The 25,634-nt window shown below is 65.3% G+C and overlaps 1 protein-coding gene across 1 annotated transcript in view; it reads right to left on the reverse strand.

The window, feature by feature from the left end:
* Positions 1-25,634, reverse strand: part of DNAH17 (dynein axonemal heavy chain 17) — an 89,674-nt gene that overhangs the window by 43,501 nt on the left and 20,539 nt on the right. Inside the window, 27 exon segments of the mRNA XM_028520107.2 lie at positions 80-287; positions 520-693; positions 772-1,054; positions 1,339-1,487; positions 2,359-2,486; positions 4,075-4,207; positions 5,272-5,409; positions 5,750-5,977; positions 6,073-6,211; positions 6,621-6,778; positions 8,809-8,913; positions 9,584-9,740; positions 10,245-10,405; positions 10,583-10,714; positions 11,472-11,579; positions 11,674-11,799; positions 13,164-13,316; positions 13,946-14,072; positions 14,490-14,581; positions 14,680-15,027; positions 15,980-16,102; positions 17,237-17,485; positions 21,086-21,238; positions 22,515-22,601; positions 22,705-22,821; positions 24,315-24,537; positions 25,074-25,243. Coding sequence (XP_028375908.1) covers positions 80-287; positions 520-693; positions 772-1,054; positions 1,339-1,487; positions 2,359-2,486; positions 4,075-4,207; positions 5,272-5,409; positions 5,750-5,977; positions 6,073-6,211; positions 6,621-6,778; positions 8,809-8,913; positions 9,584-9,740; positions 10,245-10,405; positions 10,583-10,714; positions 11,472-11,579; positions 11,674-11,799; positions 13,164-13,316; positions 13,946-14,072; positions 14,490-14,581; positions 14,680-15,027; positions 15,980-16,102; positions 17,237-17,485; positions 21,086-21,238; positions 22,515-22,601; positions 22,705-22,821; positions 24,315-24,537; positions 25,074-25,243 — 4,369 coding nt within the window.

Genomic DNA, 25,634 nt, shown 5'->3' on the forward strand with positions numbered 1-25,634 from the left:
GGGCTGCGAGGCCCCGCCCCGGCCCGTGACCCCGCCCCACACCCCCGCTCCTGGCCCCGCCCCCCGCAGCCCGGCGCACCCTGCAGCATGGCCGAGGTCGTGTAGAAGTTGAAGGGCACGGCCTGCACCAGGTAGTCGTCGGTGTTCAGGCTCTCCAGCTTGTCCCCCATCAGCACGGACTTGCCCGTCCCCGCGTTGCCCACCAGCATCACCGGCCTGGACTTCGCCATGAGCAGGTCCATGAAGAAGCGGATGCGGATGGTCTCCGTGGTGTGCACCAGAGAAGCCTGGGGGGATGGGAGGAGCGGCGACCCTCAGGCACACCTGAGCCTCCCTTCGCCACCTCTGGCCACTTGCACACCCGAGCGTCCCGTTGAGGCCCCAGTCTCACTTAAAAGGCCCTGTTGCGTGAAGCCACCTGCACCCGGACGTCCCGTTCCCCACCCCCGCGGCCGGGCGCTGGGTCCGGCCCCCACATCGCCAGGGACCTGCCTCCCCCTCGGGGGCGGGGGCGGCCACCTGCAGCGGGGCGTCGGGGTCCAGCTCAAAGGCGGGCACTTTCTCCGTCCAGGGCAGGAACTTTTTCGAGTCAGGGTCCAAGTAGTAGTCGAAGACTGTGCCCTGCGAGGGGAACTTGATGGTCTTGAACTCGTTCACCCACCACTTGCTGAACTCGACGCGGTAGTCTATGAGCTGTGAGAAGACGCAGCGGTGAGAGGGCCGCGGAGGGACCTGGGCCGTGCGGCCGGGCCGGCGCGGGGCGGCGCCCACCTGGTCCTGGAACATGGCGCCCCCGAAGGCCCAGAAGCAGGCGAACACGAAGTAGAGCTCGTACAGCTCCTTGGGGGAGTCCGGCGGCGTGTTCTTCTCCGTGAGGAGGCACTCGAGCAGGTACAGGATGGTCTGGATGACCGTGACCTCGGGCACGGGCGTGATCCTCTTGAAGCCGAAGCGCAGCTTGTCCAGGCACAGCGGCAGGTACTTGTCGAAGAGGATCATCAGGTTGGCCTTTTCCGACTGCACCTTGCGCCTCTCGATCCAGCTGCTCACCACCCTGGGGGAGATGGGGGCGCTGCCAGGCGAGGACCGCCCCCTGCGCTGGCTCCGCCCAGCGGCCCTCCGCGTGGTGAGCACCTCTGGGCGCCCCCATGGGATTCCCGAACTCTTGCCTGGCGATGCAGAGCGCAGGAAGACCCGAAAACAGGGCTGGGGCAAGACTCCAGGGCTCCTGCTCCCTCCCACCCGCAGACCTGCGGCGCCGGGCAGCCCCCCCCCCCCCCCCCCCCCACAGCATGCCTGAGCCCCGGTCTGCTGCGGGAGGACTACCGCCCCACTCACGGGTTCCACCCCAGGTCCGTGGGGTTGATGTAGAGGATCCCGGCCCTGGAGACCGTGGCCGGGGTGGCCGTCCGCAGGTGGCTGATCTCGAACACCAGCCTCATGGTGCGGTTCAGCGGGATGCGCTCGTTGCTGGCCAGGGTGAGGACCTGGGGCGGGTGAGGCCCGTGGGCTTTCAGCAGCTCGCACGCCATCATCCCGGCGGTGCACCGCAGGGACGCATCTCAGAACCAGGAGGGGGCAGCAGGAGACCCCCGCACCGCGCCCCCCCTCCACTGACAGCGCCCCTAACCTAGCGTTTCTCAGCGTCCTTGGCGCCGGCCCCACCCAGGACAGTGTGAGGCTGTGGGGTGGGGGTGTCTGGGTGCCCTGTGGGCCTCTCTATTGTATTAAATTTTCACTGACCGGCCTCCCATCCCCCGGAATTCTGGAGTTCCCTCCTCCACCCGACAGATTCATTTTCTTTTTTTAAAGATTTTATTTATTTATTTTTAGAGAAGGAAGGGAGGGAGGAAGAGAGAGAGAGAAAAACATCCATGTGCAATTGCTGGGGGTCATGGCCCGCAACCCAGGCCTGTGCCCTGACTGGGAATCGAATCTGCGACACTTTGGTTCGCAGCCCGCACTCAATCCACTGAGCTACGCCAGCCAGGGCCTGAGATTTTCTTAAGCTGCTGCTAGAAAATTCTTCCTCCCGAGGTATGAGCTATCCTTCCCACACTGGGTCAGGTGGGACCGGACCACAGTGTTTCCCTGTCTGCACCCTCCACCCACCTGTTGCCAAAAAGTGACAATGACGGGGTGCATGGGGCACTGGGTCCGGGGAGGACACCTCCATAACAGGGGACCCTCCCTCGTTCGCAACTCTCTGTGTGGAGCTCCAGGCAGATGGCACCCCCAGCCCCAGCCTGCGGCGGGTTCTGGCCGCCATGCGCCGCAGGTTGCGAGGGGGACGCTGTCCATGTGCCGCAGTTCCTGTGGCTCTGGGGGGTCCGTTGTGCAACCCGGGTCCCCTCGAACCTTGTTGTCGTCCATGACGGTGTTGAGAGATTCTATCCACATGGGGTCAATGTCCCCGTCCAGGACGATCCACTTGGGGCCGTCGTGAGTGATGTTGGCCAGGTCCCGCATTATGGTGGAGAACAGGCCTGTGCGCGGGCGGGGCCGGTGTGAGCGGGGCTAGTGTGTGCAGGTGTGAGCAGGGCTGGTGTGTGCACAGGTGTGAGCGGGGCTGGTGTGAGCGGGGCCAGTGTGGGCGGGGGCCACAGGGGCTGAGCCCACCCTGCCCCTCCAGTCCCCAGCGGGCCTAATCCTTGCCTCCTTCTCCTGCAGGTGGCCTGTGCCCTGCTTCAAAGGGCAGTGGAGGGCCTCAGAGAGGGCATGGCTGAGCTTATTTCCTGCCCATCTTCTCAACCCTGGGGACCCTCCTTTACCCCTGAGCCTCAGGCCCTCCTCTGGGCTGACCCGCCGCGGCCCTCTCTGGTCTGGTTCCTTTCCTCAAGGTTCAGCCACCCTCTGTGGAGCCCCAGGCCCCTGCTCTGCACTCCTCACTCATTCATTCACTCGTTCATTCACTCATGCACTCACTCACTCATGCACTCACTCACTCACTCACTCATTCACTCACTCACTCACTCATTCACTCACTCACTCATGTACTATTCAGTCATTCACTCATTCACTCACTCAATTACTCATGCATGCATTCACTCATTCATTCACTCATTCATGCATTCACTCACTCACTCATGCATTCACTCATTCACTCATGTATTCACTCACTCATTCCTTCACTCACTCATGCATGCATTCACTCATTCACTTGTTCACTCACTCTCACTCATGCATTCATTCACTCCCTCACTCACTCATGCACTCAGTCATCCACTCACTCATTCACTCACTCACTCATGCATCCATTCAGTCATCCACTTACTCACGAGTTCACTCATTCATGCACTCATTCAGTCACTCATACATTCATTCACTAATTCACTCACTAATTCATTCACTCACTCACTCATGCACTATTCAGTCATTCACTCACTCATTCCTTACTCACTCATTCATGCACTCATTCACTCACTCAATTACTCATGCATGCATTCATTGATTCATTCACTTTCACTCATTCATGCATTCACTCACTCATGTATTCACTCACTCATTCACTCACTCACTGATTCACTCATGCATTCACTCACTCATTCACTTGTTCACTCATGCACTCATTCACTCACTCACTCACTCACTCCTCATCCGAGGTGTGCCGAGTGCTCCGAGTGCCAGGCTCGCAGCAGGGCCTTGGGCTCAGTGGGAGCTCTGCCCACCCCTGGGAGTGGGTCCCGGTTGGGGAGAAGCACGAGACACGCACAAAATAGGACGGGGGGATTGAGTCACACAGAGAAACTGGGTGAGGGGCAGAGAGGAGGTGGGGGCTGGGGGGCCGCCTGGCAGCTGTGAGGGGTGAGGGCAGGAGCCCCCACAGGCAGCCGTGGTGCTGGCCCAGCGCTTCGGGACCCACCCTCCCCTGGGACCGTGCCTGGCCCAACCTCAGCCTCGCGGCTATCCCTGAGGACCGTCATCATGCATCGAGTGTGGGGGTCCCCCAGACCTGCATCCCTGGGGGCCTGCCGGGCACGGAGACGTCTCCCCACACGCTCACTGCCCGCTGGTGACCCCACTGGTGACCCCGCACCCCCACGCAGCCCACCCCGGGGCCGCCGCCTCCGTTACCGTCCTTCCACTCTCTGGTGGCCGGGTTGATGATGCCAAAGAGCTCGTCGCAGGTGACGGCCTTGGGGTCCAGGTCCACGGCGACCGGCTTCCTCTTCAGGTTCTGGTAGGTCTTGTTGAGGGACTTGAGGACCTGGGCGAAGGCGGGGTCCCTGAGGACGGGGCTGCAGGGCGGTGCCCACGTGGGGGAGCGGCCCCTGTGTGAACCCGGAACCTAGACCCCCCGCCCTGGGGGTGTTTGGCTTTGGTGACACGCCGGTGCCTTTGCATCGAGGACGTGGGGGCGGCAGACACGCCGTGACTGTTCTTGTCCTCTTGTCCGCAGACGGCACCGAGCTGCTGGCCCTGACACCACGCAGAGGCCGGGGAGGGTCACAGGAGCTCCCGGCTGCTACGAGCAATCCATGCTGGGGAGCCCTGGCCGGGTAGCTCAGTTGGTTAGAGCGTCGTCCCGATACTCCAAGGTTGCGGGTTCAATCCCCGGTCAGGGCGCAAATAAGAATCCTCCAAAGGACGCAGGAATAAGTGGAGCATCAAATCAATGTTTCTCCCTCCGAAATAAATGTTTTTAAAAAAGTAACCCATGCGCACTGAAAAAAATTATTTATGGGACAAAAGCAACCCCTAAATCCTCACAGAAAAAGATTTGTGAGTACATTTGAGGCTGTTGTATTTGGTATGTACATATTCCCTTTTAGTGGACTGGAGTCACCCAGTGTCTGCCTTTTAAAACGACGACTCGCTGTGGGTGCCCCCGTGTCCCCAGCCTCTGGGGACGACCTGCACTGAGGGCACAAGAGTGCGTCCCGTGGGCCTCTGGCTGGACATTGGCTGCCTCGGCATTTGCTACAGAAGTCGGGGACCTGGGCCCCGCCCTCTGCTTCCACCGCACCCTGGGCAGGGGCAGCAGACAGCAGGGTGGGGGTGGGGGCTGCCCCCAGGGAGGCAGGCGAACCTGCGAGAAGGGCCCCTTTCACGGGACCGGGCTCCCGTGGCCACTCCTCACGGCCTCCCACCCCCCACACCACAGCTTCCTTCCCGGCCCGTGACACGTTCTGGTGTGCGTGTGTGTGGGGTGCTTCCAGGAGGTGCTGGGCTGGGGGTGGGTGGCAGGGGGCAGCCCCCCAGCAGCTCTGCACCGTGGTGCTAGGACGCCGCCGCGCCCCGCCCTTCCGGTGGGGGGGGAGGGCGCCATGCCTGGGACTTGCCGCTGCCCGCGTTCCCGATGACGAACACCGAGTGGCGCACTTGCAGCAGCTCCTCCAGCTGCACCACCTTCAGCAGGAAGCTGTCCTCCGCCTGCAGCTTGAGCTCCAGGATGCTCTGCTTGATGATCTGGGGGTGGGGGAGGGGCACTGGGCGGTGTTCTGGGTGGGGAAGCCCCCCCTCACAGCAGGAGGTATCACCCTCCGGGGCGGGCGCTTGTACACGGTGCACCACTGAGGCTGCTGAGAACCCCCTAGGCTTGGCCGCTACCCCCGAGCTCCTCCTGAGACCCCCGGCACTGAGACAGGACAGACCAGGGCTGGAGGGGCAGCTGGGGGCCGCAGGGGACCGCGGGGGTGTGAGCATCGCAGACCGGATGACCTGGCCACCTACCCCAGCGCGGCACCTGCCACATAGGTGCCCACCCGACCCGTGGCAGAAGGCAAGGCCCCAGGCCGGCAGGACCCACCTTCTCGAAGTTGAGGTCCCGCTTCCGCGGCACGTCCAGGGCCGGGAAGAGGTCGCCGATCAGCCCCATGAACACAGGCAGGTCGTCCGTCACGATCTTGGGGATGTTGAAGTCCCGCAGGGCCCGCATGAGCACCTGGTCCTCCGCCCGGCTGGGGTCGCCCCGCTTCAGGGAGCCGGCCACCACCAGCACCGACTTGATGGCCCGCAAGCCCCAGTCGTAGTGGTCCTGCGGGCGGAGGGAGCGGCGTGGTGGGCATGCGGCCGGGGCCGCTCCTTGCGCAACCCCGCCCCCTGCGCACCCCGCGCCCCGCCAGCGCCCACCTGCTTGGAGAGCAGCTCCTTGCACAAGGTGTAGAGCGTGATGAACTTCCTGGCCAGGAGGCGGGCCTCCAGGAAGCCCTCGGCCACCAGCATGATCTCGCATATCAGCTCGAAGTCGGGGACGACCATAGCGCAGGGCCTGGGGGGTCAGCGGGTCAGCCCTGGCTTCTCCTCTTCCGCCCGGACCCCACTCGCCCCTCCCCACCCGGGGCACACTTCGCCTGTGAGTGGGGGTGGACCAACAGCGTCACTGGTCTAGATGCTGGGGGCCGATGCCCTCCTTCCTCCGCGCCTCCCGTTCTCCCTCCGCCCGCCGCGCGGGTGTCTTTGGGCCCTCCTCTGAGAGTCGCCCCCAACCCTGCCTGCTTCCCACGGCCTCGGTGGGGGCCCCTGCCCCAGGGGGCCGGAGCGGGAGACCCCGTGTGCTCTCCAAGGGGCCCTGGCCTGCTGGATCCTGTCCACCCCGCGTCTTCTCTCTCCCGGCTCCGTGCCCCCCCGCCCCCCGGCCCCCAGCCTTTCCCCGCACGCCGCCGCCGCCCCCCGCGCACCTGAACAAGGCCTTCAGGTTCTCCGGCAGCTCTGTGCGGCCCGCGTACCCGGGGTTCATGGTGATGAAGATGCCGACGGTGGGGATGAGGCGGATCATCTCCCCCAGGAAACTGAACGTCTTTTTCTTGGCCCGAATGGCGTCCTGGACGCACTTGACCTAAACCGCGGGCACACAGACACGGCCGTGGGGGCGTGGCCGGTTCCCTGGCGTCGCAGCGTGCGGTGGCTGTGCACTGGCAGAGGGACCCCTCCCCTCCACTCCCACCCTCCCAGTCTCCCTTCGTGTAAACCACACTTTACGTTTGGAGGTGGTCCCAGACGCACATGTGGTTGTGAGACCGCACCCCAAGGCTCAGCGGGCCCCCACCCAGCGGCCCCAGGGCAGCGTTGCCCACAGCAGCGCCGCCGATTCACTGCCAGCGGACGGTCAGGATGTGCGTGGGACGTTCCCGTCCCCGAGAGGACCCTCCTGTCACCTCTGCAGCACACGCTCCACCCTCCCGCCCCAGCCTCTCCTTGACCCGCACACCCCGGTCTGCAATTCCGTCATTTCATGAACGGGACTAAGTGGATCGCGCATGCGTCACTCTAGACCGGCCTCCGTCACCAGCAAAACGCCCCGGAGAGTCCCCCTGGGCGGGTGCTGCTGCGTCTGTGGTCTACCCCCGTCATTGCCGCGTGCTGTCCCACCTCCTGGCGGTCTCACGAGTCCCGTTCCCGCTCTGGCTGCAGCGACTGACGGCAGCCACCCTCCCCGCGCGTCAGACAGGGTTTGGGGAAGCCGGTACCCAGGGACCTCGCAACTACGGGGATCTCAGGGCGGGAGGAGGCGGCGGCTGCAAACCTCCCCGCCGCCACGTGAGGGCGCCCCAAACCCATGGTTAAAACCTTTAAAGGCCTGCCCGCTGGATCCTCGGGGACCGGAGCTGGGGACGGGGGTCTGGCAGCGGGGGGCGGGACCCCTGAGAACATTTTGCTGGGTCACCTGTGCGCAAGGCCTCCCCTAACCTTCTGTTCCAGTTCTTGCTCCTTCATTCCAGGCAGCAAACAGTTAGTGCCTGAGAAGGCTCCACGTGAGTATGCTGGCTTCTGACTTGGGGGCCGGGGGAGGGGGACCAGTACTCTGCTACCGCACTGGGGTTGGGGGGCCCCCAACCCGCCTCGGGGTTTGGGAACAGCCCTGCGCAGAGGAGGGGGACCGCAGCGCAGGGTGCCGGTGCCCCGCACTCACTGCGGACCTTGCCGGCAAACCCGCGTCATGGAGCCCATTTTACAGAGCAGGAAAGGCGGGTGGCGGGGGCGGGGCACGGAGAGCTCGCGTCAGTGGCGAGCACGGAACTGGGCAGTAAACTCAGTCGCTGGAAGCCAGGCTTCACCCGTGTACCCAGGCTCCCCTGCTCCTCCCACGGCTGGGGGAACCCGGGGGCTGCCCGGCCTGCCCGCAGCCCCGCCTCCCCCGCGGTCTGCAAGGCCAGGCTCCCGTGAGCTCGCGTCCACCCATCTGTCCGCTGTGAGGGAGGGGGAGGGCCGCAGCGCCCGCAGTGCCCGGACCCCGGAGCCTTCCGGAATACCGGCGCTGATCCCGGACCGGAGGTTGGCCGCGGCTTCCCCGGGGTGGGAGGAGGGAGCCCGCGGGTGGCCTGAGGCATGTGTCCCAAACGCAGACGCGGCGGCCCTCCAAACACGCGGGCTGTGGTGCGCAAGGGCGACAGGGCGGTGCTGTCCCATCGGAAGGCCTGGCTGCGCCTTGTCCCGGCCCCTCCCCCCCACGTCCTGCCCTCACGCTCAAGAGTCCCCAAAACACCAGGGCACATTTCTTCCTTTTCTTCTCTTCTCCCCTGCGGTCCTGCTCTCCCCGAGCCTCCCTGTCAAGCTGACGAACTCCTAGGCACCCTTCAACACCCGGCTCCGCTGATGCCCGCAACAGAACCCTCCGTCCCAGCCCCCACGCCGGGTTCATCACGCCCTCGGCTCTCCTCAGTCCCGCGGATGCCGCCTCGGCGCATCCTCAGGGTTCTCGCTTCTGTTTGTCCGACCACGAGCGGGCCCCTGAGGGACCGGCTGGGCGCATGCCCATCTCTGTGCCCCCCGGTTGGGCTGAACGAATGCGCGGCGGGAAGGCTTGCCCGCCCGGAGCTGGCAAAGCAGTGGGTCACCGCACCGGACCACAGAGCCCCGCAGCCCTACCTGCACGGCAATCACGGACAGGACCTCCACCGAGATGCGGTTGAATTCGTCAAAGCAGCCCCAGGCCCCGGTCTGGGCCAGGCCCTTGTAGATGTTGCCACAGGACTGGGGAGGGGGAGGGAGAGGAAGGGACGCTGGGTGCCGGCCTGAGCCTCCAGCCACGCCCAGGGGGCGGAGCGACAGGCTCTGGAGCATTGGGGTCCCCAGAGGCTGGCAGGCAGGACGGCCCACTCCCCGGGAGGGGTGGATTCTGTGTGGGGTGGGTGCCAGGAAGAGCCCCTCCTCCCCGGGAGCCCTCGGCACCCAGACCCTCCGGGGGCGGGGCTTCCCCCGGGTCCCCTAACGGGATGGGTCAGAGGCACACTCGCTCGAGGTCCAGTTGGGCCACAGAGAAGAGGCTGCCCTCACCCCGTAGGGGGCGGGGGCGGGCAGCTGGGTGGTCGGGACAGTTCCTCATGCACATGTGGCTCCCCGCACGGGCAGGCGGGGCGTTGGGGCTGGTCTGTCCGCCCCGGGAGCCTCTCCCAGACACTCTCCTCCTGCTCAGGAGGCCCCAGCCCCCGGGGGCCAAGGCCACCAGCAGGGCCTCAGCGGCTGGCCTGTCCGAGGGGCGGAGGCCTGCAGCCGCCTGGCGCCTGGGGCCCCCTCCCCGGGTTCAGGGGGACGCCTGCAGGCATCTGGAGCTCGCTGGGGGTGGGGGCTGCGGGCTCCTGGGGCAGGGGCCCTGCCGAGTGCTCTGGGGGGCCTGGGGCGCCGCCCGGGGCTGCGGGCGCACCTTGTAGTCCATCTGCTCCGAGCAGTTGAAGACGTACACCATGGTGCCCAGGGCCCGGCCCAGGTCCTTTGTCGTCTCCGTCTTCCCCGTCCCGGCCGGGCCGGCCGGGGCCCCGCCCATGATCAGGTGGAGGGACTGGGTCAGGGTGATGTAGCACCTGCAAGGGAGCCCCGTTCAGGCAGGTGCCGGCACCCCCGGCGGTCCGCGGCTCTTCCACCGTGGCTGCCGTAGCGCCCGCTCAGCCCCGCGGGCAGGCACGGGCTGGAGATGTGACCGGGGGCGAGCCCTGAGCCGGGTCACGGAGGTGAGGCTGCAGTCCCGAAGGGCTCGCTCGGAGCAAGCAGGGCTCACGCCGGGGAGTCACACCGAAGCGTCCCCATTGTGTGGGCCCTCGGAGAGGCCAGGCAGCTCCCCCAAGGTCACACAGCCAGCACGGGAACGGGGGAGTCGGAACGCGGCACCCGAGGCCGGGCCCCTGGTGGGTCTGGCTGCAGTCCCCCCCGCCCAGGCGCCCGGCTCTTTCAGCCTCCGCAGGCGGGACCTTTGGGCCTGACGGCGGGGAGAATCGTGGGAAAGGACCAACGGAAAACCTGCGATGTCCTCCCCTGAGAGGTCCAGGGCCGGCCCGGCGGCCCCCGGAGGCAGGCCCTGGCGCCCTCACCTGTCGGTCAGCGGCGTGATGACCAGCCGCGGCGTGTTGCCCAGGTACTCGTAGGAGTACTGGATCTGGGCGTCGCAGATGTTGGCGAAGCAGTGCCGCTTCTCCTCGTCCCAGCGGTGCCGCAGCTGCGACTGCCAGGTGAAGGCCTGGGAGCTCTCCACCTGCGGGGGGCGGCGGGGGGCGGGGCCTGAAGGCCAGCTGGTCCCGGGCCTGTCGCGCAGCCCCGGAGCCCAGGAGAGCGCCCCCGCCAGCCCCTCCCCCCGTGCAGGGGCGAGTCCTCATGAGGGGCAAACTGGTTCCCCAGCCCCCTTCCCCCGCACAACCCCCGGCGCCCGTGCCTTGGCCGTGATCATCTTGGCCACCACGTCGCGCGCATGCACGTCGATGGTGCAGATGGTCATGATCTTCATCCGGTCGCCAGCGCTGAGGCTCCCGATGAGCAGGGTGATGAGCGCGTTCAGCTGGCTGATCTGCGGGAGCGAAGGCCCCTTCGATGGACGCTAGGTGGCGCCCGCCCCTCGCCGCGTGGTTCCCCCGAGCTCACCCCAACCGGACCCGGCGCGGAGGACGACCTGGCGCGGAGGACCACCGGGCCCTGGTCCTCAGTAACGAGACTAGAAACAGGTTCTCAAGAGCCTCCACCTCGAGGCGGGACAGCTGCGGAGCAGCCCCCCGTGCCCCTGAAAATGACGCAGTGGGAAAAAATCTGGTGCCGAGGAAGGTGGTGGGTATTAAGTGAAGACAGTGGATTGTACAGCGTTGGAAAACAACAAAAATCATAGAAAGTGAGGCGTTGCATGTGTATTTTTACACATAAGCCAATTGTATGGACACAAAGGATTACAGGAACAGTGTTATATGTGTTTAACATGTAGTATTTATATAGTGCATATTAAATGATAGTATTAAACTAATATTAGAATAACAATAGTATTAGAATAATAATTAGGTAATAATACTTTGGAAGCAGTTATATCTGGGGATGGGTTATGGGTAGCTTTTCCTTCTTCCTTTTAAACATTATCTTTCGTTTTAAAATTCCTGATCAGGAATCTTTCAAAATAGACCCGTGGCAGCACGTGATCATTTCCAGACCAGAAATTCAAGTCCAGTCTCCGTGAAGCGGGTGCCGGGCAGAACCCCGGGGGCGGGCAGTGTCGGACTCGCCCCCGCGGGGGGGTCTCTGCGCTCTGGGCAGTTTCCCGCCCGCGCGCGCGGCCCCCACACCTGCTTTTTGTTGTAGTCTTTGATGGCGTTCTCGTATCCCTCCTCCAGCCGCGCGAACGCCATGCCCACCTCCGTGGTCCACCAGATCTGGGTGCACGTGAGCGCCACCTGCAGGCAGACGGCGCGCGGTGAGCGGCGCTGTGCTCCCGGGGCCTGCGCGGTGGCCCGCCCCGCTCAGCGCCGGTCCTCGCCGCCCGCACACCTGGGCCGCGTAGTCAAAGATCCACTGCTCCCTGGGCTTCTCCTCGTACGTCACCACGGCTTCCGGGATCTCGTGCCGCAGCGTGGCGCACATGTGGTCCAGCACGCGGTTCAGCCAGACCTCCACCTGCGGACCGGAGCCACACGGACCAGAGAGGCCGTGAACGCATCTAATTCCCATGACTCGCTTTATTATTTTAAAAAACTGGCCCTGGCTGGTGCGGCTCAGTGGACTGAGCACTGGCCTGTGAACCACAGTGTCGCTGGTTTGATTCCCAGTCAGGGCACAGGCCTGGGTTGCAGGCCAGGTCCCCAGTAGGGGGCGCGTGAGAGGCAACCACACATTGATGTTTCTCCCTCTTTCTCCCTCCCTTCCCCTCTGTCTAAAAACAAATAAAATTTAAAAAACCATTCAAATACTGAGTATTTGTCGCAATCCCCACCTCAGGGGTGAACACGTGGAGGTTTTTCTAGAGAAGGGAGAGTGACCAGCGGGCAGAGAGGGGCCGGGAAGCCCAGGGGTGGGCAGGCGTGGGCGCGCACACGAGGCTGCCGGCACTCCAGGCTGTGCGTCTGGGTCCCTCCCTGCCGCCCTGTGCTCCTGGCAGGCTCTGACCCACAGGGCCCCCAGCTGCTCCTCGTGGGCACTGCCTGGGGGTCCAAGACCGACACTCGGGGCAAACCTGTCGTTAACAAGCCTTGTTTGTATTGTAAACACAAACCCCCAACCACCTGCTACTGGGGGGTGGGGTTTACGGGGTCGCTTTTCCTCTTTAACCCCCGTCCCCTGCGGGCAGCCTTCGCTGCGGCTTGTGGTCACTCTGGGGAGCGGGTCTGAACACTCGGTGAGGGTTGGGTCTGGCCACAGCCCGCCGGCCGCCACCCGCCACCGCAGCCGGCACTTGAGGCCGCGTTGCTGAAGCTCTTGCGTGAGATTTTTCTCCCCAGACCGACTGACCTCCGAATCACGTTTCGCTTAGGCTAATGTCGACATGGGCTCAGTTGCTCGATCAACTGATTCTTGGACAATGAACCGTCTCAGGGAGGGCTGGCCGGGATGTTTGCCATCAGCCTCCGGGGGTGTGGGGAGGGGGCTGGCAGCCTTGCTGGGAAAGCTCAGAAGGGGCGTGGGGTCTCCAAGGTCAGGGACCTCCGCAGCCTCTCCAGGGGATGAGGCCAGTGGTCCTCCCCGAACAGGAGCTAGAGCGTGAGTCAGGTGCGCGCAACCCCCTTCAAAGCCGCAGAAAACTCCAGGGCCTTCCGTTAAACTCTTTTCTCCCTCTCCTTTTCTATTTTTTCGAGACACCCCCCCACCCCACTGTGGGGCGGGGCTGTGCTAGGGACCCGAGAAACAAGCCTGTTAAGCGCTCATTCTATTGAGGCAGAGGGAACAGGGCAGAGGCTCTCACACCCGCTGCCCCGTCATCCTGGGGGTGGGGTCCCTGCCCCCCCCCCCGCCCGCCTGGCCTGTGACCCCGCGCCCGCACCCACCTGCCCCGAGAGGTCGCACTCGCTCTCGAAGTCCATGTACTCATCCTCCTTGCTGTACATGCCCAGCCCCCGCTTGAGCGGCTTCCCGTCCTCGCCCAGCTGGAACTTCAGCTTGCACAGGCTGTCGAAGAGCTTGGACAGGTGGCGGCTCACCTGGGCCGGGGTTGGGGGCGACACCAGAGTCACGCGCCTGAGGACCTCCGAGGGGCATGGGCAGCCCCATGCTGCTTGGCATTTCCAAGAGTCTTTCTTTTTGGGGGGTGGCTGTACGCCCCCTTCTCAGGTCAACATCCGCTAGTGTGCCTCGCCGGCCGAAGGGACCGTGGAGACTGCGCTCGGGCAGGACCCAGGAGCCAGCCCCAGGGACCCTGGCTGCGGGGACAGGTGGCTGTTCCTGAACGTTTCTTTTCCTCGGTCAGTTAACCCTTCCCTCTCCAGGAACCCCTTCTTCCTGGCCTGGAGGTAGGCTTTGGGGGTGGGGGAGGAGAGGAGTCCAAGGGCCGCCTAGCGCGGGGCGGCCCCCTCAGCACCCGGCCTTGAACCCACCGTCCGGGTGAGGACACCGAGACCCGTAAGGTAAAAGGCAGGGTTAGCGGTGAGCCCCCCGGTCCTGCCACCGCTGGGCCCCGGGGCGGGGGGGGCACGGTTCTGGTGTGCACGACCTCATGGAGGTGACCCAGGGACACCGGGGACACTCCTCCACAGCCCCAGGGCTGCCCAGGCTCGGGGAGCTCGGGGGCCCCCCAGAGCAGGCCCGTCCTTCAGGGTGGGGGGCCGCCTACCTCCACGGGGTCATTCCCATTGGAGAGGATGTCCAGGAGGTCAGCCGAGGACACAAAGTAGAACCTCGGAAAGGCCAGCCTCTTGGTCTCCAGGTACTCGGCCAAGGCCTTTTCGCACACGGCCAGCCTGGGGGCGGGGCACGAGGCCGCTGAGTGCCAGGGTCCAGGGGGGCGTCTCTCGGACCAGCCTGGCGTGGGGGCCAGGGGCCGGAGACTCCCAGTCTGCTGTTCTGTTCACGGCCCGGGTTGGCTTCTGCCTCCCGACAAGCAGGGCCCACCCTCCGCCAGCCCCCAGCCCTATGGGTGGGCGGGTGCCCCTGGCGGGAGGGGGCGTGGTTTGACCCGCACAGCCGCGGCTCCCTCCCTCTCGGCTGGCTGCGCTGCCCGGAGTGGCGGGTGTGGCTGGGCGGTGGGGCGGGCAGGGGGGCACCAGCTCCCAGGGCAGGGCGCGGGGACCCGTGACCGGGGGCGTCTCTGCCTCGTCCCGGCCAGCGCGCGGGTTCCTGGCGCCGCCGCCCCGGTCGAGCCGGACGGGGACGCCTACCGCTTCTTCAGGTCCTCGAGTTTGTTGTAGAGGCCGGGCTTGTTGGTGGCCTCCACCACGTTGGGCGTCTTCACTGCGTCCTCCATCAGGGCCTGGGGACACAGGGGGCCGCCGAGGTGTCAGGAGCCCCGCTTCGCCGGCACCGCCGCCTCCGGAGGCGCCCGGGCAGGGGCCAGGCGGCCGCGCCGACCTTGAACTCCTTGTCAATGTCGTCGAAGCGCTGGGAGTCCTCCGGCAGCTGGGCACGGATGTCCTCGGAGCCCACGAAGATGCTCTCCAGGTGGCTCCAGGTCCTCTGGACCTCGAACCATATGGAGATGACCGAGTCCGCGGTGGACAGCTTCTGCTGCCAGCTCGTCACCTCCTTCAGGAAGTGGGACAGGTACTTGGACATCATCAGGTTCTGGAGCTGCACCTGGTTGTCCTCCAGCGTCTCCACCAGCACCTCGTCCGACTTGAGCATCATGACGCCCGTGCGGGGGTGCGGCTCGTGCTCGAACTCCATGGTGGACCAGGTGCTGTCCAGCGCCTTCAGCACCTGCGGGGGAGGGGCGGGGCCGAGAGGGGCCTCTTTGACGAAGCCGAAGTGTCCGTGAACGTCACTCGCGACGGCCAAAAGGCGGAAACAACCAAAATGCCCATCAGCGGATGGTGGAGAGGCACAGTGTGGCCCGCCCACATGCACGGCGGAATATTACACAGCCGTGAAAAGGAACGCCGTTCTGACACACGCTGCTGTGTGCATGCCCCTCTAGGACGGGATGCTGAGGGGAAGGAGGCAGGTCACACATCGTGGAGATGCCCCGGGCAGACAAAGCCGCAGAGACAGGAAGGGGGTGAGCAGCCGCACAGAGCTGGAGTGGGGGGTGGGCGTGGTCAAGGGCATAGCTCCGTTCCAATGACCGTGAAATGCCCTCAAATGGACTCGTGGTCCCACGTGATGGTTTTGCACACCTCAGACTCTGCTGAAACACATCGCATCGTCCCCTTTACACGGGCGGGGGGTGTGGCATGTGAGTTATGGCCAAATAAAGCAGGTTAAAAAGAAAAAAAAAGCCAAACTGTGACCATTGGAACTCTCTCAACAGTTGGGGGCGGAGAGGTCTGGATTGTAGAGGAGCCCTCCAGGTGGCCCTGCGGCCGGTGACCCATTAACGGCCCAGGGCTGGTTGAGGGCGGGCCCTCCCGCCCCCACCCCCTGGGCCCGCAGGAGAGGAGGGCAGGGCCCAGGTCAAGGGGCTGCGGCGGGATGGGAGGGGGCCCAGGGTGCTTTGAAGTGTGCAGGCTGCTCTGGGCGGGAGGCGGAGCCACAGCAGGAACTGGAACCCCTCCCCCTCCCGGTGAGGGCGTCTGGAGACACTGGACAGGATTTCTGCCGTGGGTCCCGTCAGGAAAGGCCTTTCGTGCTTGGTGGGTGCCGGCCCCCCTCGAAGCCCCAGCCTCGGCGTCCCCCGGGCGAGACCCCCGCCGCCGCCGCGAGCACACGGTACCTTCTCCATCCCGGACTCCTTCACCGCCTTGTCCACGATGTTGCGCACCTCGTCCTCGTACTTGTGCAGGTTCAGCTGCAGCAGGTCCGCCAGGGTGGTCTCCTCCGACATCTGGAACTTCACCTGGGCGGGCCAAGCCAGTCGGTGCATCCCACGCGGGGCCTCCCGCACCCCAGCACGGGCGCCCTCGTCCCTCACGGAGACGCTCCCAGGTCAGGGAGCGCCTGGAGCCGGAGCGCCCGGGGCGGGTGGGCTGCTTCCCCCGGCCCCGACTTCCTGCCCCGAGGAGCCCCCTCAGGGCAGCGGGGTGAACGGTGCCCCCAAATTCCCACCCTACCCCCCCACCCTGGCCTGAGCATGCAGCCCCATTTGGACAGGAGGTCTTTGCAGATGTGAAAGGTTGTGGGGGGACTCCGCCCTGCCTGACCACGTGGGGCCTCAGGCTCCGGGCGGGCGCTCTCGTGGGAAAACACAGAGGGGTCCGAAATGCGGCAGGGGGCCCTGTGACCTCGAGGCGGAGACGCGGTGTGGCGTCTCTCCCGGGGCCCTGCGTGGGGCCTGGGCCCCCTCTGCTCGTCTGGGTCTCTCCCCGGGGCCCAGGCCACACTGCACACGCTCCTCCCTCCCCGTGGAGGCACAGCCTCCTCCCAACAGCCAGAATCATGGTCGCGGAACACCCAGCCCACACGCCCACCCCAGCGTGGCCACGTGGGTTCTTTCTCTGCTTCCGTGGGAGCAGGGCCACACTTTCTCTCCTTGTATCCGTGGCATCTGCGTGGGGGCCCTTCCGGGGGCGGTCGGACTCAGCTTCGCTCAGTGTTAGCTGGTGGGGGGAGGGTTCCCACCGGCCTTCCAGGGGGTGGGGGCGGGTCAAGGCCAGGACCCCCCTGCCAGAAGATGTCCTTCGGAAGGTCTGGGCACCAGGATGGTGCTCCTGGGGCGCGGGGGGGGGTCCCAGGAGCGGCTCATCCCCCCAAAACGTCCTGAGCGCTGTGGACACTCCGCCTACAACCAGCGCCGGCTACACCTCTGGTGGGACCCCGGTCGACGTGACAACGGCGGGCCCTCTGCTAAAAAATGCAGAAGCTCCAGATGGCGACCGGAGGGCATTCAGTGCAGCGCAGGCTGCAGGGCTCGGGGAGCCCACGGGCGTGCGTGTGAGGCCGCCTGGTCCGCACAGGCCCCTGGGGCAGCCCCCAGCCCCGCGCATTGGGCGGAGCGGCCCGGCCAGCGGCGCCTGGGGCCGCGGGGAGGTACCTGGGTGGCCTGCATCAGCTGCTGCCAGTGGCGGTCCCGGATGGCGGGGTTCTGCAGCTCGCTCACGGCACGCAGCGACGTGATCATGTTCTTCACCGTGTTGTCCAGCCCCACGAAGGCGTCCCAGGTCCGCATCTCCTTGTCCAGGGACCTCACGTCCTTGGCGAACTTCTTGCAGTCAATGTCCATCTGCTCCACATTGATGTTCTTCCACTTGGTGGTCTTCCAGTCGTCGATGCTGGTGTTGACCTGCGGGGGGCGGGGGGAGCCACTCAGGACGGCCCCCCGGCGGCCCCACCGCTCCCGCAGGGCGAGCGCCGCGGGGAAAACCATGTAGAACTGACAACAGAGTGCGGGCAAGTTGGGAGGGGGGGCCCGCTCGCTGTGGAGACACGACCTCACGGACAGACGCATCAGACTCTGAAGGATGCCACCGGAAGGCTGGCGGTTCAAACGTGTTTTGGCAGAAACTCGGCACCCAGAAGGCCCAAACCACGAGTTCAGCCTCAGGGCCTGACGAGAGCGGGACGTGCTGGTCCCCCTTGAGTGCGGCGGGACGCCCACCAAGCGACACCGCGGCCCGCGCCGCACAACCGGCCAGGGCGAGAGGAAAGCGGCCGACGCCCCAGAGCGCGCTCTCTGGCCGTGTGGGAGCGAACCGGACGCCCGTGGGAGGGAGGCAACGGGGAAAAACCCCAGGCGTTCGGAAATTAAAAACACGCTTCCAGGTAATCCGAGGCTCTAGAGGAAGCCCCGAGGGAAATAAAAGACGCCGTGCAGAACCGAAGGCGATGTCAGAGCAGGCAGGACCTGGCTGACGTGGAGAGGCAGGTCTTACAACGCGGCGTGTTTGCACTGGAGAAGGGGAGGAGTCTCAAGGCGACAAAAATCGCATCAAGAAACTAAAAACAGAGCCAGATAAACCCACGGCAAACAGGAGGAAGGAAATAATAACGATGGGACCCAGACACTGATGAAAAAGAAATTAGTAAAACAATAGGAAAAAAAGTATTAAATGCAAAGCCGGTCCTTTGAAAAGTCGATGAAATCGATCGTTTACGCCCACCCGTTCCGCTGACCAAGGTGACGGTGCGGGGGGGGGGGGGGGGGGGGGGGGGTGAGCCGCCAGTGTCGGGGGAGGGAGGCCCCTGGAAAGGGTGACGAGGGGAAACCGTGAGGACTTCACCCCCGAGAACCGAACCTTGCAGGAGAGACGGGCCAGCTCCTCCGAGGCCACGTGTCACCGACTTGTCGCCAGGCCTCTCCCGCAGTGGGGGACAGGCAGCCGGAGCGGGCTGCGCCCACTGAAGACATTGAATTCGTAACCCAAGATCTCCCCAAAGAAAAAATCTCCAGGCCCAGGTGGCTCTCCTGAACACTCAACCAAACAACTTAAAGAAGAATTCACACCAGTTGTACACAATCTCCCCAAGGACGTCAGGGACGAGGACATCTGTCGGTCCACGTCACCAGCCTGGCAGCACCCCGGGGCCGAGACCAAAGACATCCCCAGAGAACTGCAGACCGAACCTCTCGTGGACTCGGGTGCAAGACGCGCCACAGACGGTTCTCAGGCCGGGTCCAGCGGCGCCTGGACAGAGTCATAAGCCACGGCCAGATGGGGTCCGTTCCGGAGGTCGAAAATCAGTCGACGTCACCCACCGTGTTAGAGAAGAAAGATCACACGATCGCAGCGGCTGGCACAGAAGAACGCGGGACAAAACCCAACACCCACTCACGGCAAACCCCTCAGAAATTAGGAAGAGAGCACGTCCTCAGCTTGAAAACGCACAGCCGGCTGTCCTGCGTAGCGGTGAAATGCTGTCCCTGAGACTGACACAGAGAACGGGGCGAGGGGTCAGCTCTCGTCGCTCTTACCAGCACAGTGCCGACGAGCCAGCCGCCGTGATAAGGCAAGGAAAGAAATACAAGAGCCCCGGCTGGCGTAGCTCAGTGGGTTGAGTGCACGCTGCAAACCAAAGTGTCGCAGGTTCGATTCCCAGTCAGGGCCCATGCCTGGGTTGCAGGCCACGGCTCCCAGCAACCGCACATTGATATTTCTCTCTCTCTCTCTCTTTCTCCTTCCCTTCCCTCTCTAAAAATAAATAAAATCTTTTTTTAAAGAAAAATATAAGCCACACAGTTGGAAAAGAAGGAGGTGGCCTTATTATCTGTGCAGAAAACCCCTGAAGAATCTCGTTAAAACAACACTCCTAAAACTGCTGGTGACCTCAGCAAGGTTACAAGACGCAAAGCCAACACGCAAAACTGTTTGTGCACACGGAAACACACGTGTGGGAACCCAAACCGCAGGCGCGGTGCCGCTCGGAGTCAGGTCGAGAAAAGAGAACAGGGAAGCGTTTGGATCTGGATCGAGCCGCGCCTGCATGAGGCCCGTGCGCTGAGGTTGAAGCCCGGAAGGAGCCCGAGGAGACCCAGGGAAATGGAGAGACGAACCGTGTTCACGGGCTGGAAGGCTCAGCGCGGCGAGGAGGCTGGTTTGCCCCAGAAGAATCTACGGATCTGATTAATGCGAGTCCTACAGAAACCCCAATGAGGCCTTTTTTTTTTTTTTGGAGGTGTGACGAGCTTACTCGACAGTTTGTGTGGGGAAGCCCAAGTCCTGGAAGCGGCAGCACTGTTTGAAAGACAAGAGTCAAGTGGCAGGAGCCCCCCCCCCCCCCCCCCAAACCACCAGCCTCGCAGACGGGTGGCTCAGCGACAAGACCACAGCGTCATTGTCACGGAGGGTCGGCACGACCGGCGGGAGACCCACCCACAGCCCCCCACACGCATGGGCACGGCCGGTTTCTGGTCACGGCGTGGGGGCAGCTCAGCGGAGGGAGGCCAGCCTTCCCGACGGAGGGCGCTGGGCCCACAGACACCCCCAGGCAGAGCAGCGGCCCTCCGCCCACGCCTCCCCCCTCGCGCAGAGAGCGACCCCCCGTGGACCACGGGCGTCGGTGTGAGACACCGCCCGGCACGACTCTTCAGAAAAGAGCATGGGAGAAACCTCTAGAATGCAGACACAGGGCTCTCTGATTTGACCCAGAAGGCACCTCCCCCAGCCCGTGCAAAAGACCAGCGGGCTGGGCAGCACCCACACCAGGAACCTTCGCTCCTCAGAAGGCCCCGCCCCGTCGGGGGCGGGGGGCGGTGTTGAGGGGGAGGGGGTCCGGCTCCAGACTGGGAGGAGCTGTGTTCGGACACAGACCTGACTGGGGACGAGCTCCCAGGCTGTATAAAGAAACCTCAAGCCCTGGCTGGCGTAGCTCAGTGGATTGAGCGTGGGCTGTGAACCAAAGTGTCGCAGGTTTGATTCCCAGTCAGGGCACATGCCTGGGTTGCAGGCTACGGCCCCCAGCAACCGCACATTGATATTTCTCTCTCTCTCTCTCTCTCCCTCCCTTCCCTCTCTAAAAATAATAAATAAAATCTTAAAAAAAAAAGAAACCTCAGAACTCAAGAGCAAACAAACAAAGAACCCCAGTTACAAAAGGGGCCCAAGTCGTGTGCGGTTGCCAGAGGAGCAGGCACAGGGTCGCCCAAGCCAGGAAGAGAGGCGCCCCCACCCGTCCACAGGAAAAACGCCGATGAAAGCCACAGGGGCCTTCCTTTCCCACGGACCGGGGTGGGGGGTTGGGGGGGCATTCCTTACTTGGACACACTGTGACAGAGGTGAGCTCTGAGGGAGGCGGAGGGGAGGAGCGGAGGGAGGCCGGAGGGGAGAGAGGCAGAGGAGCGTGAGCCCAACTCCGGTCCTTCGGCGCCTCCGTCGGGGTACAGGAGCGCCCGGGCCGCGTCTCCTCGGCACACCCCCCCCCGCCCTCGGCCCGCTGCCCGGCTCACCATGACAATCATGTCCCAGAGCTCCTTGAGCAGGCGGACCTCCCTGTGGCAAGCCTTGAGCTGCTTGTAGTCGGGCACGGCCACCTCGAACAGGCTGCCGGACTTGCACAGCGCCTCCATGACCTCCTCCATGGCGGCGATGCTCTTCTGTTGCTGGGGGGGCGGGGACACGGGGTGGGGTGTGTGTGAGCAGGCGCCCGCCCTTCCCTCCGCCGCAGGCTCGCTCTCCTCCACCCCTCTCCCACTCGAGGAGGAGGAGGATGACGACGAGGACGGCAAACTTCCCGGGGTGGCGGGCAGCACCCTTCACCCCCCCTGTGCCCCCTTCCGAGGCCCCCCGGTCTCCGTTCCGACGGGAAGTCGGTCTGTCTTTGCGAGTCCCAGCCTGGGGGCCGACTTCTCATGGACGTGGTGTGAACGCCAAATTCCCTCCCGAGATTTCCCGATTTCCCAGAATCTCCGCCACTTTTATGCTACGTGAATTTTTTTCGTCTTATTAGATATCATATAGGCAACGCCTGGCTGCTTTGGAAATTGGGAAAATCTCCATCCGCGAAGAGGAGAGGAAAGAACAGCCACCTCAGACCCGTGGCCTGAGCGTGGACCGCCGGGGGCGCTTCGGTGTCCAGCAGGCGCGGGTCCAGAGGCGGTGCCCGCGGGGCCATGAGCGCACCTGCCCCTCCCCCACAGAGCACACCCGGGAGCCCTCCTCCTCCAGCCCGCCCCCCGCAGACATGCCCTGGGGTCCAAGGAGGGACCGGCCCGTCTGCACGGCGGCTTGGGGAAGTGGAGGTTAGGCCATGGGCAAAGGGTAGGGCCTTGACCTTCCGAAGTGGTGGGCTTTGAAGCTACGCAAGCAGAAGAGCAGAGGCTTGAGGGCAGGGAAGTATGGGGCGACTCGGGGGGAGACCTTGGGGCTCCCTGCGCTCGCGCCGGTGGCACCGAGGGGTGAGGCGGGGAGTGTCGACTGGGTGGGGCACTGCGAGTGGGGGCATCTGCGGGCACGGTGGGTTCCCGGGGCTCCCCGCCGGCTCTGAGGAGTCCGAGGGACCGGGCTTGAGCGGCCCAGGCGCAGGGCTGCAGAACTTGCACCGGCGGATGCTGACCATGATCTTGCCAGGGGGGACGGAGCAGGGCAAGGGCGAGGCTGGGCCGCTGGTGGCACGTGGTGGACCAGGGACAAGAAGGCATGGGGTGACGGGCGAGTGCTAAGCCCGGGGACAGGAATCTGCTGAACGCGAACGGGGTTGGGGACCCAGGGCGTGGGGCGGGGGGAGGGGCAGGGTGGGGGCTGTCAGCTGCCGGCCTGGAGCAGCGGCCGGACCCACGGGGCCCCGTTTGTGGACTCGCAAGAACGGCCGCCTGAGGAAAGACGGGGGAGCGGCGGGGCCCCGGGGCCCCTGCCCAGCTCGGGCCGGGGCACCAGTACCTTGTTCAGGGACCGGTAGGGGTCAGGGTCGCTGAAGGTGAAGGGCGCCTCCTGCCGGAACTTCTCCCTGAACTCGTGCTGCTTGAGCTGCGGGAGAAGCGCGGGGCGGCGTCACACGGCGAGGCCCCGCCCCCCAGGCCGCAGCCGCGCCCCGGCCCCGCCCCCGGCCCCGCCCCCAGGGGCCTCGGACCTCGAACTGCTGGCACCTCCTGCGCAGGATGTTGACCTCGTTGGCCTGCAGGGGCGCCACGTTCTGCTTCACCTGCAGCGCCAGCTTCTTGGTGTTCGTCCACTGCTCCGGCAGCTCCTGCGGGGGCACGGGCCGGGCGGCGCCCTTCTCTGTCCTCCGTCCGCCACAGCGTCTCTCGTGGCGAGACGACGGACCCCCGGGGAGCGGCGCCGGGAGCAGGGAGAGCCCCGTGTGCCGCCCCGCCTCCCGGCCACGGCGCCGCGGCCACACCCGGCGATGGCAGGGGTGCGCGTTTCTGTCACCCAGGAGACCCAAACCCATGTGTGCACGGGTGTGCATGTGCCCACACGCGTGTCGTGTGTGTGTCGTGTGTGGGTGCGTGCTGTGTGCCCTGTAGTCCCAGGCGATCTCATCCCGTGTGTAGGTTCCTGTGGCCACCGCCGCGGTCCCCACACAGGGCTGCTGCCGAGAAGGAAGCTGTCGGCTGTGTCACCTCTGGGCCCGCGCCCGCCGCGCCCTGTCCCTAGGCACCCGCCGCGCCCCGTCCTCCATTCCCCTGGTGCCGCCAACTCAGGAACAGCTTTACCAGCCAGAGAGGAATGTCTGTGTTTTCCGAGGCCTTCGTGCCCGGGCAACCCCCGTACTCACACACGCGGTGTTCTAACGAGGAAACCCCAGCCCGCCAATTCTCTGCCCACCAACGGCCCCGGTTTCACTTTCCCCCGTGACCGGCCCGTGGTGTCCATGGTGGGCACCTCTAGCGCCATCTATCACCCCACTGCCCCCACCCTGTGCCCAGGCGCCCCCGGCCACACACACTGCTAGTCCCCAGCACGGGTGGCCCCGAGGCTTCCGGCCCCTCCCCGCTCTGCCCACAGTCTGGATGGACCCCCCTCGGCTGGGGGGTGTTGGGCACGAGGCGGGGGCGGTGCCCACGGCGGGGGAGTGGGTCCGTGTGACGGGACACGGAGCCGGGCTCAGAGTGGGGAGAGGGAGGGGAGGCCGCCAGATCTGGGCGGGGGCGGGGGGGACTGACACTCCGAGGCAGGGTCCTCAGGACCTACGTTGTCTGTGCTCCCTACCCCCCACCCCCGGCCCGCTGCCTGGAGGCTGAGCCGGCTGTGGATGTGCTGCACGGCCCTCCGGTGTGCAGGGAGGCCGCAGCTGGCCTGGGGCCTGCTGGGCTGGGCTGGACTGGGCTGGGCTGGGCGGCCCCGGAGCAGCGGCCCCACTGCCCCTCGGAGTGGGGCGCGGGCCCCGTCCTGATCTCCATGGGGCCTCTGCTGACCCCAGTCCCTGTCGTGAGCCTCATGCCCAGGGCTGGCCGGGTGTGCAGGAGGAGGGAGGGTAGGGAGGCACCTTCAACCGGAGGGAACGGCAACCAACGGAGGAAATCTCGTCCACCTGTGAGGCCGCCTCGCCGTCCCACCTCGCCGTCCTCGGGGGTCCGTGCCCGGAAGGGAGGTCCCGCCCGCAGGCCCACGTGGGAGGCCTCGTCCCCAGTGACCACAGCCCTCCGCTCCGGCCACAGCTGAGGCTCCCGGCTCAGGACGCCCGAGGCTCCGGGCCCCCACCCCCGGACACCCGACAGGCCCGGGCCGTGCACGCACCTGCAGCTTCAGGTACGTCTCCTCGGGCATCTCCTCCCCGTATGTCTTCAGCAGCTCGATGGTCTGCTTCAGGGGGTCGAACATGGTGTCGGTTGCCACCTGCCGCTCCTTGACCTTCATCAGGTGCCCCATCATCTTCACGAGGCCGTCGTAATCCCCCTCCTTGAGCGGCGTCGTCAAGCCCGCCCGGGCGACCTTCATGAAGGCTTCCAGGTCGTCGAGGCTGAGGGGCCAGAGGGCAGCCCGTCACAGGCGCCCCCTCCACGGTGTCCCCACCCCCTGCCATCGCCCCAGGCCCCCTAGCTCCCTGCTAGCTGATGGGCAGAGCCCAGGGTGAGGCCGCATCTGAGAGGCCCCTCCCTGCTGGCCCCCCAGGGGCACTAGGCTTGATGAGGCTCCCTCACGGCCCTGGCCGTCACCTGTACCTGCTCGGTCACAGGTATCTTTATCATGTGCCAGGCTGCAGGGTCCCGGGGGGTTTCTGCGGCACCTGCCTGGCGCCTGACACTGCGTGCCTGTTAAGTGGGTGTTGGCGGGAAGAAGCAGGGCACCCCCTCGTGGCCAGGGGACCCCTTCTGCTGGGGACCACCTTTGGGGGGGCCACCGGGCTCCAAACTGAAGCTGCACCTTCACCCCTTGCCAGCCCCGGGGGAGGAGCCGGACGACACGGCTCACTTCCCAGGAAGGCTGTGCGCCACACCCCTGGCTGGGTGGGGGGGAGGTCCCCTCGAGTTCCCCCGGGGCTGGGCGGGCGCCCACCTGCTGACGACGTGGTTGCTCAGGTGGCGCTTGAACATGAGGCTCCAGCGCTTGATGGTGTTGAGCAGGGCCTGCTTGAAGGGCCGGCAGTCGCACTGCAGCCAGCCGTTGAACACCTTGGTGCTCTCGCGCCGGGACACCTCCTCATACAGCTTCTCGTAGGAGTCGATCTGGGGGGGGGCGGGGCGCGGCCCTGTCACCCGCCCGCCTGCCGCCTGGCGCGCTGTTCTCCTGCCAGCACCCGGCACCCCCCCCCCCCCCGCCCCGCCGTGTGTATCTGGGCTCAGCAGAGGCTGGCGGTGGGGGTCACACACGAGGCCCGCTCCCCAGGACACCGCTGAGGAGGCCAAGTGGCCGCCCAGCCCTCTCTGGAAAGCCACCAGCCGGCTCCACCTCGTGTGGCAAAGGGCGCCCCCTGGGGTGCCCCGCGGTGGGCAGGCCGCTTTTGCTCATGGAAGGAGGGAGGGAGGGGGCCTCTCTCTCACTGTGCAGCGGAGAGAAGGCGGAGCTTCTTTCCTCCACCCTGATTCTCGCTGTCTGCGTGCTCGCAGCTCTGGTGCC

The sequence above is a fragment of the Phyllostomus discolor genome, chromosome 8 (assembly GCF_004126475.2).
Source record: "Phyllostomus discolor isolate MPI-MPIP mPhyDis1 chromosome 8, mPhyDis1.pri.v3, whole genome shotgun sequence".
Taxonomy (NCBI): domain Eukaryota; kingdom Metazoa; phylum Chordata; class Mammalia; order Chiroptera; family Phyllostomidae; genus Phyllostomus; species Phyllostomus discolor.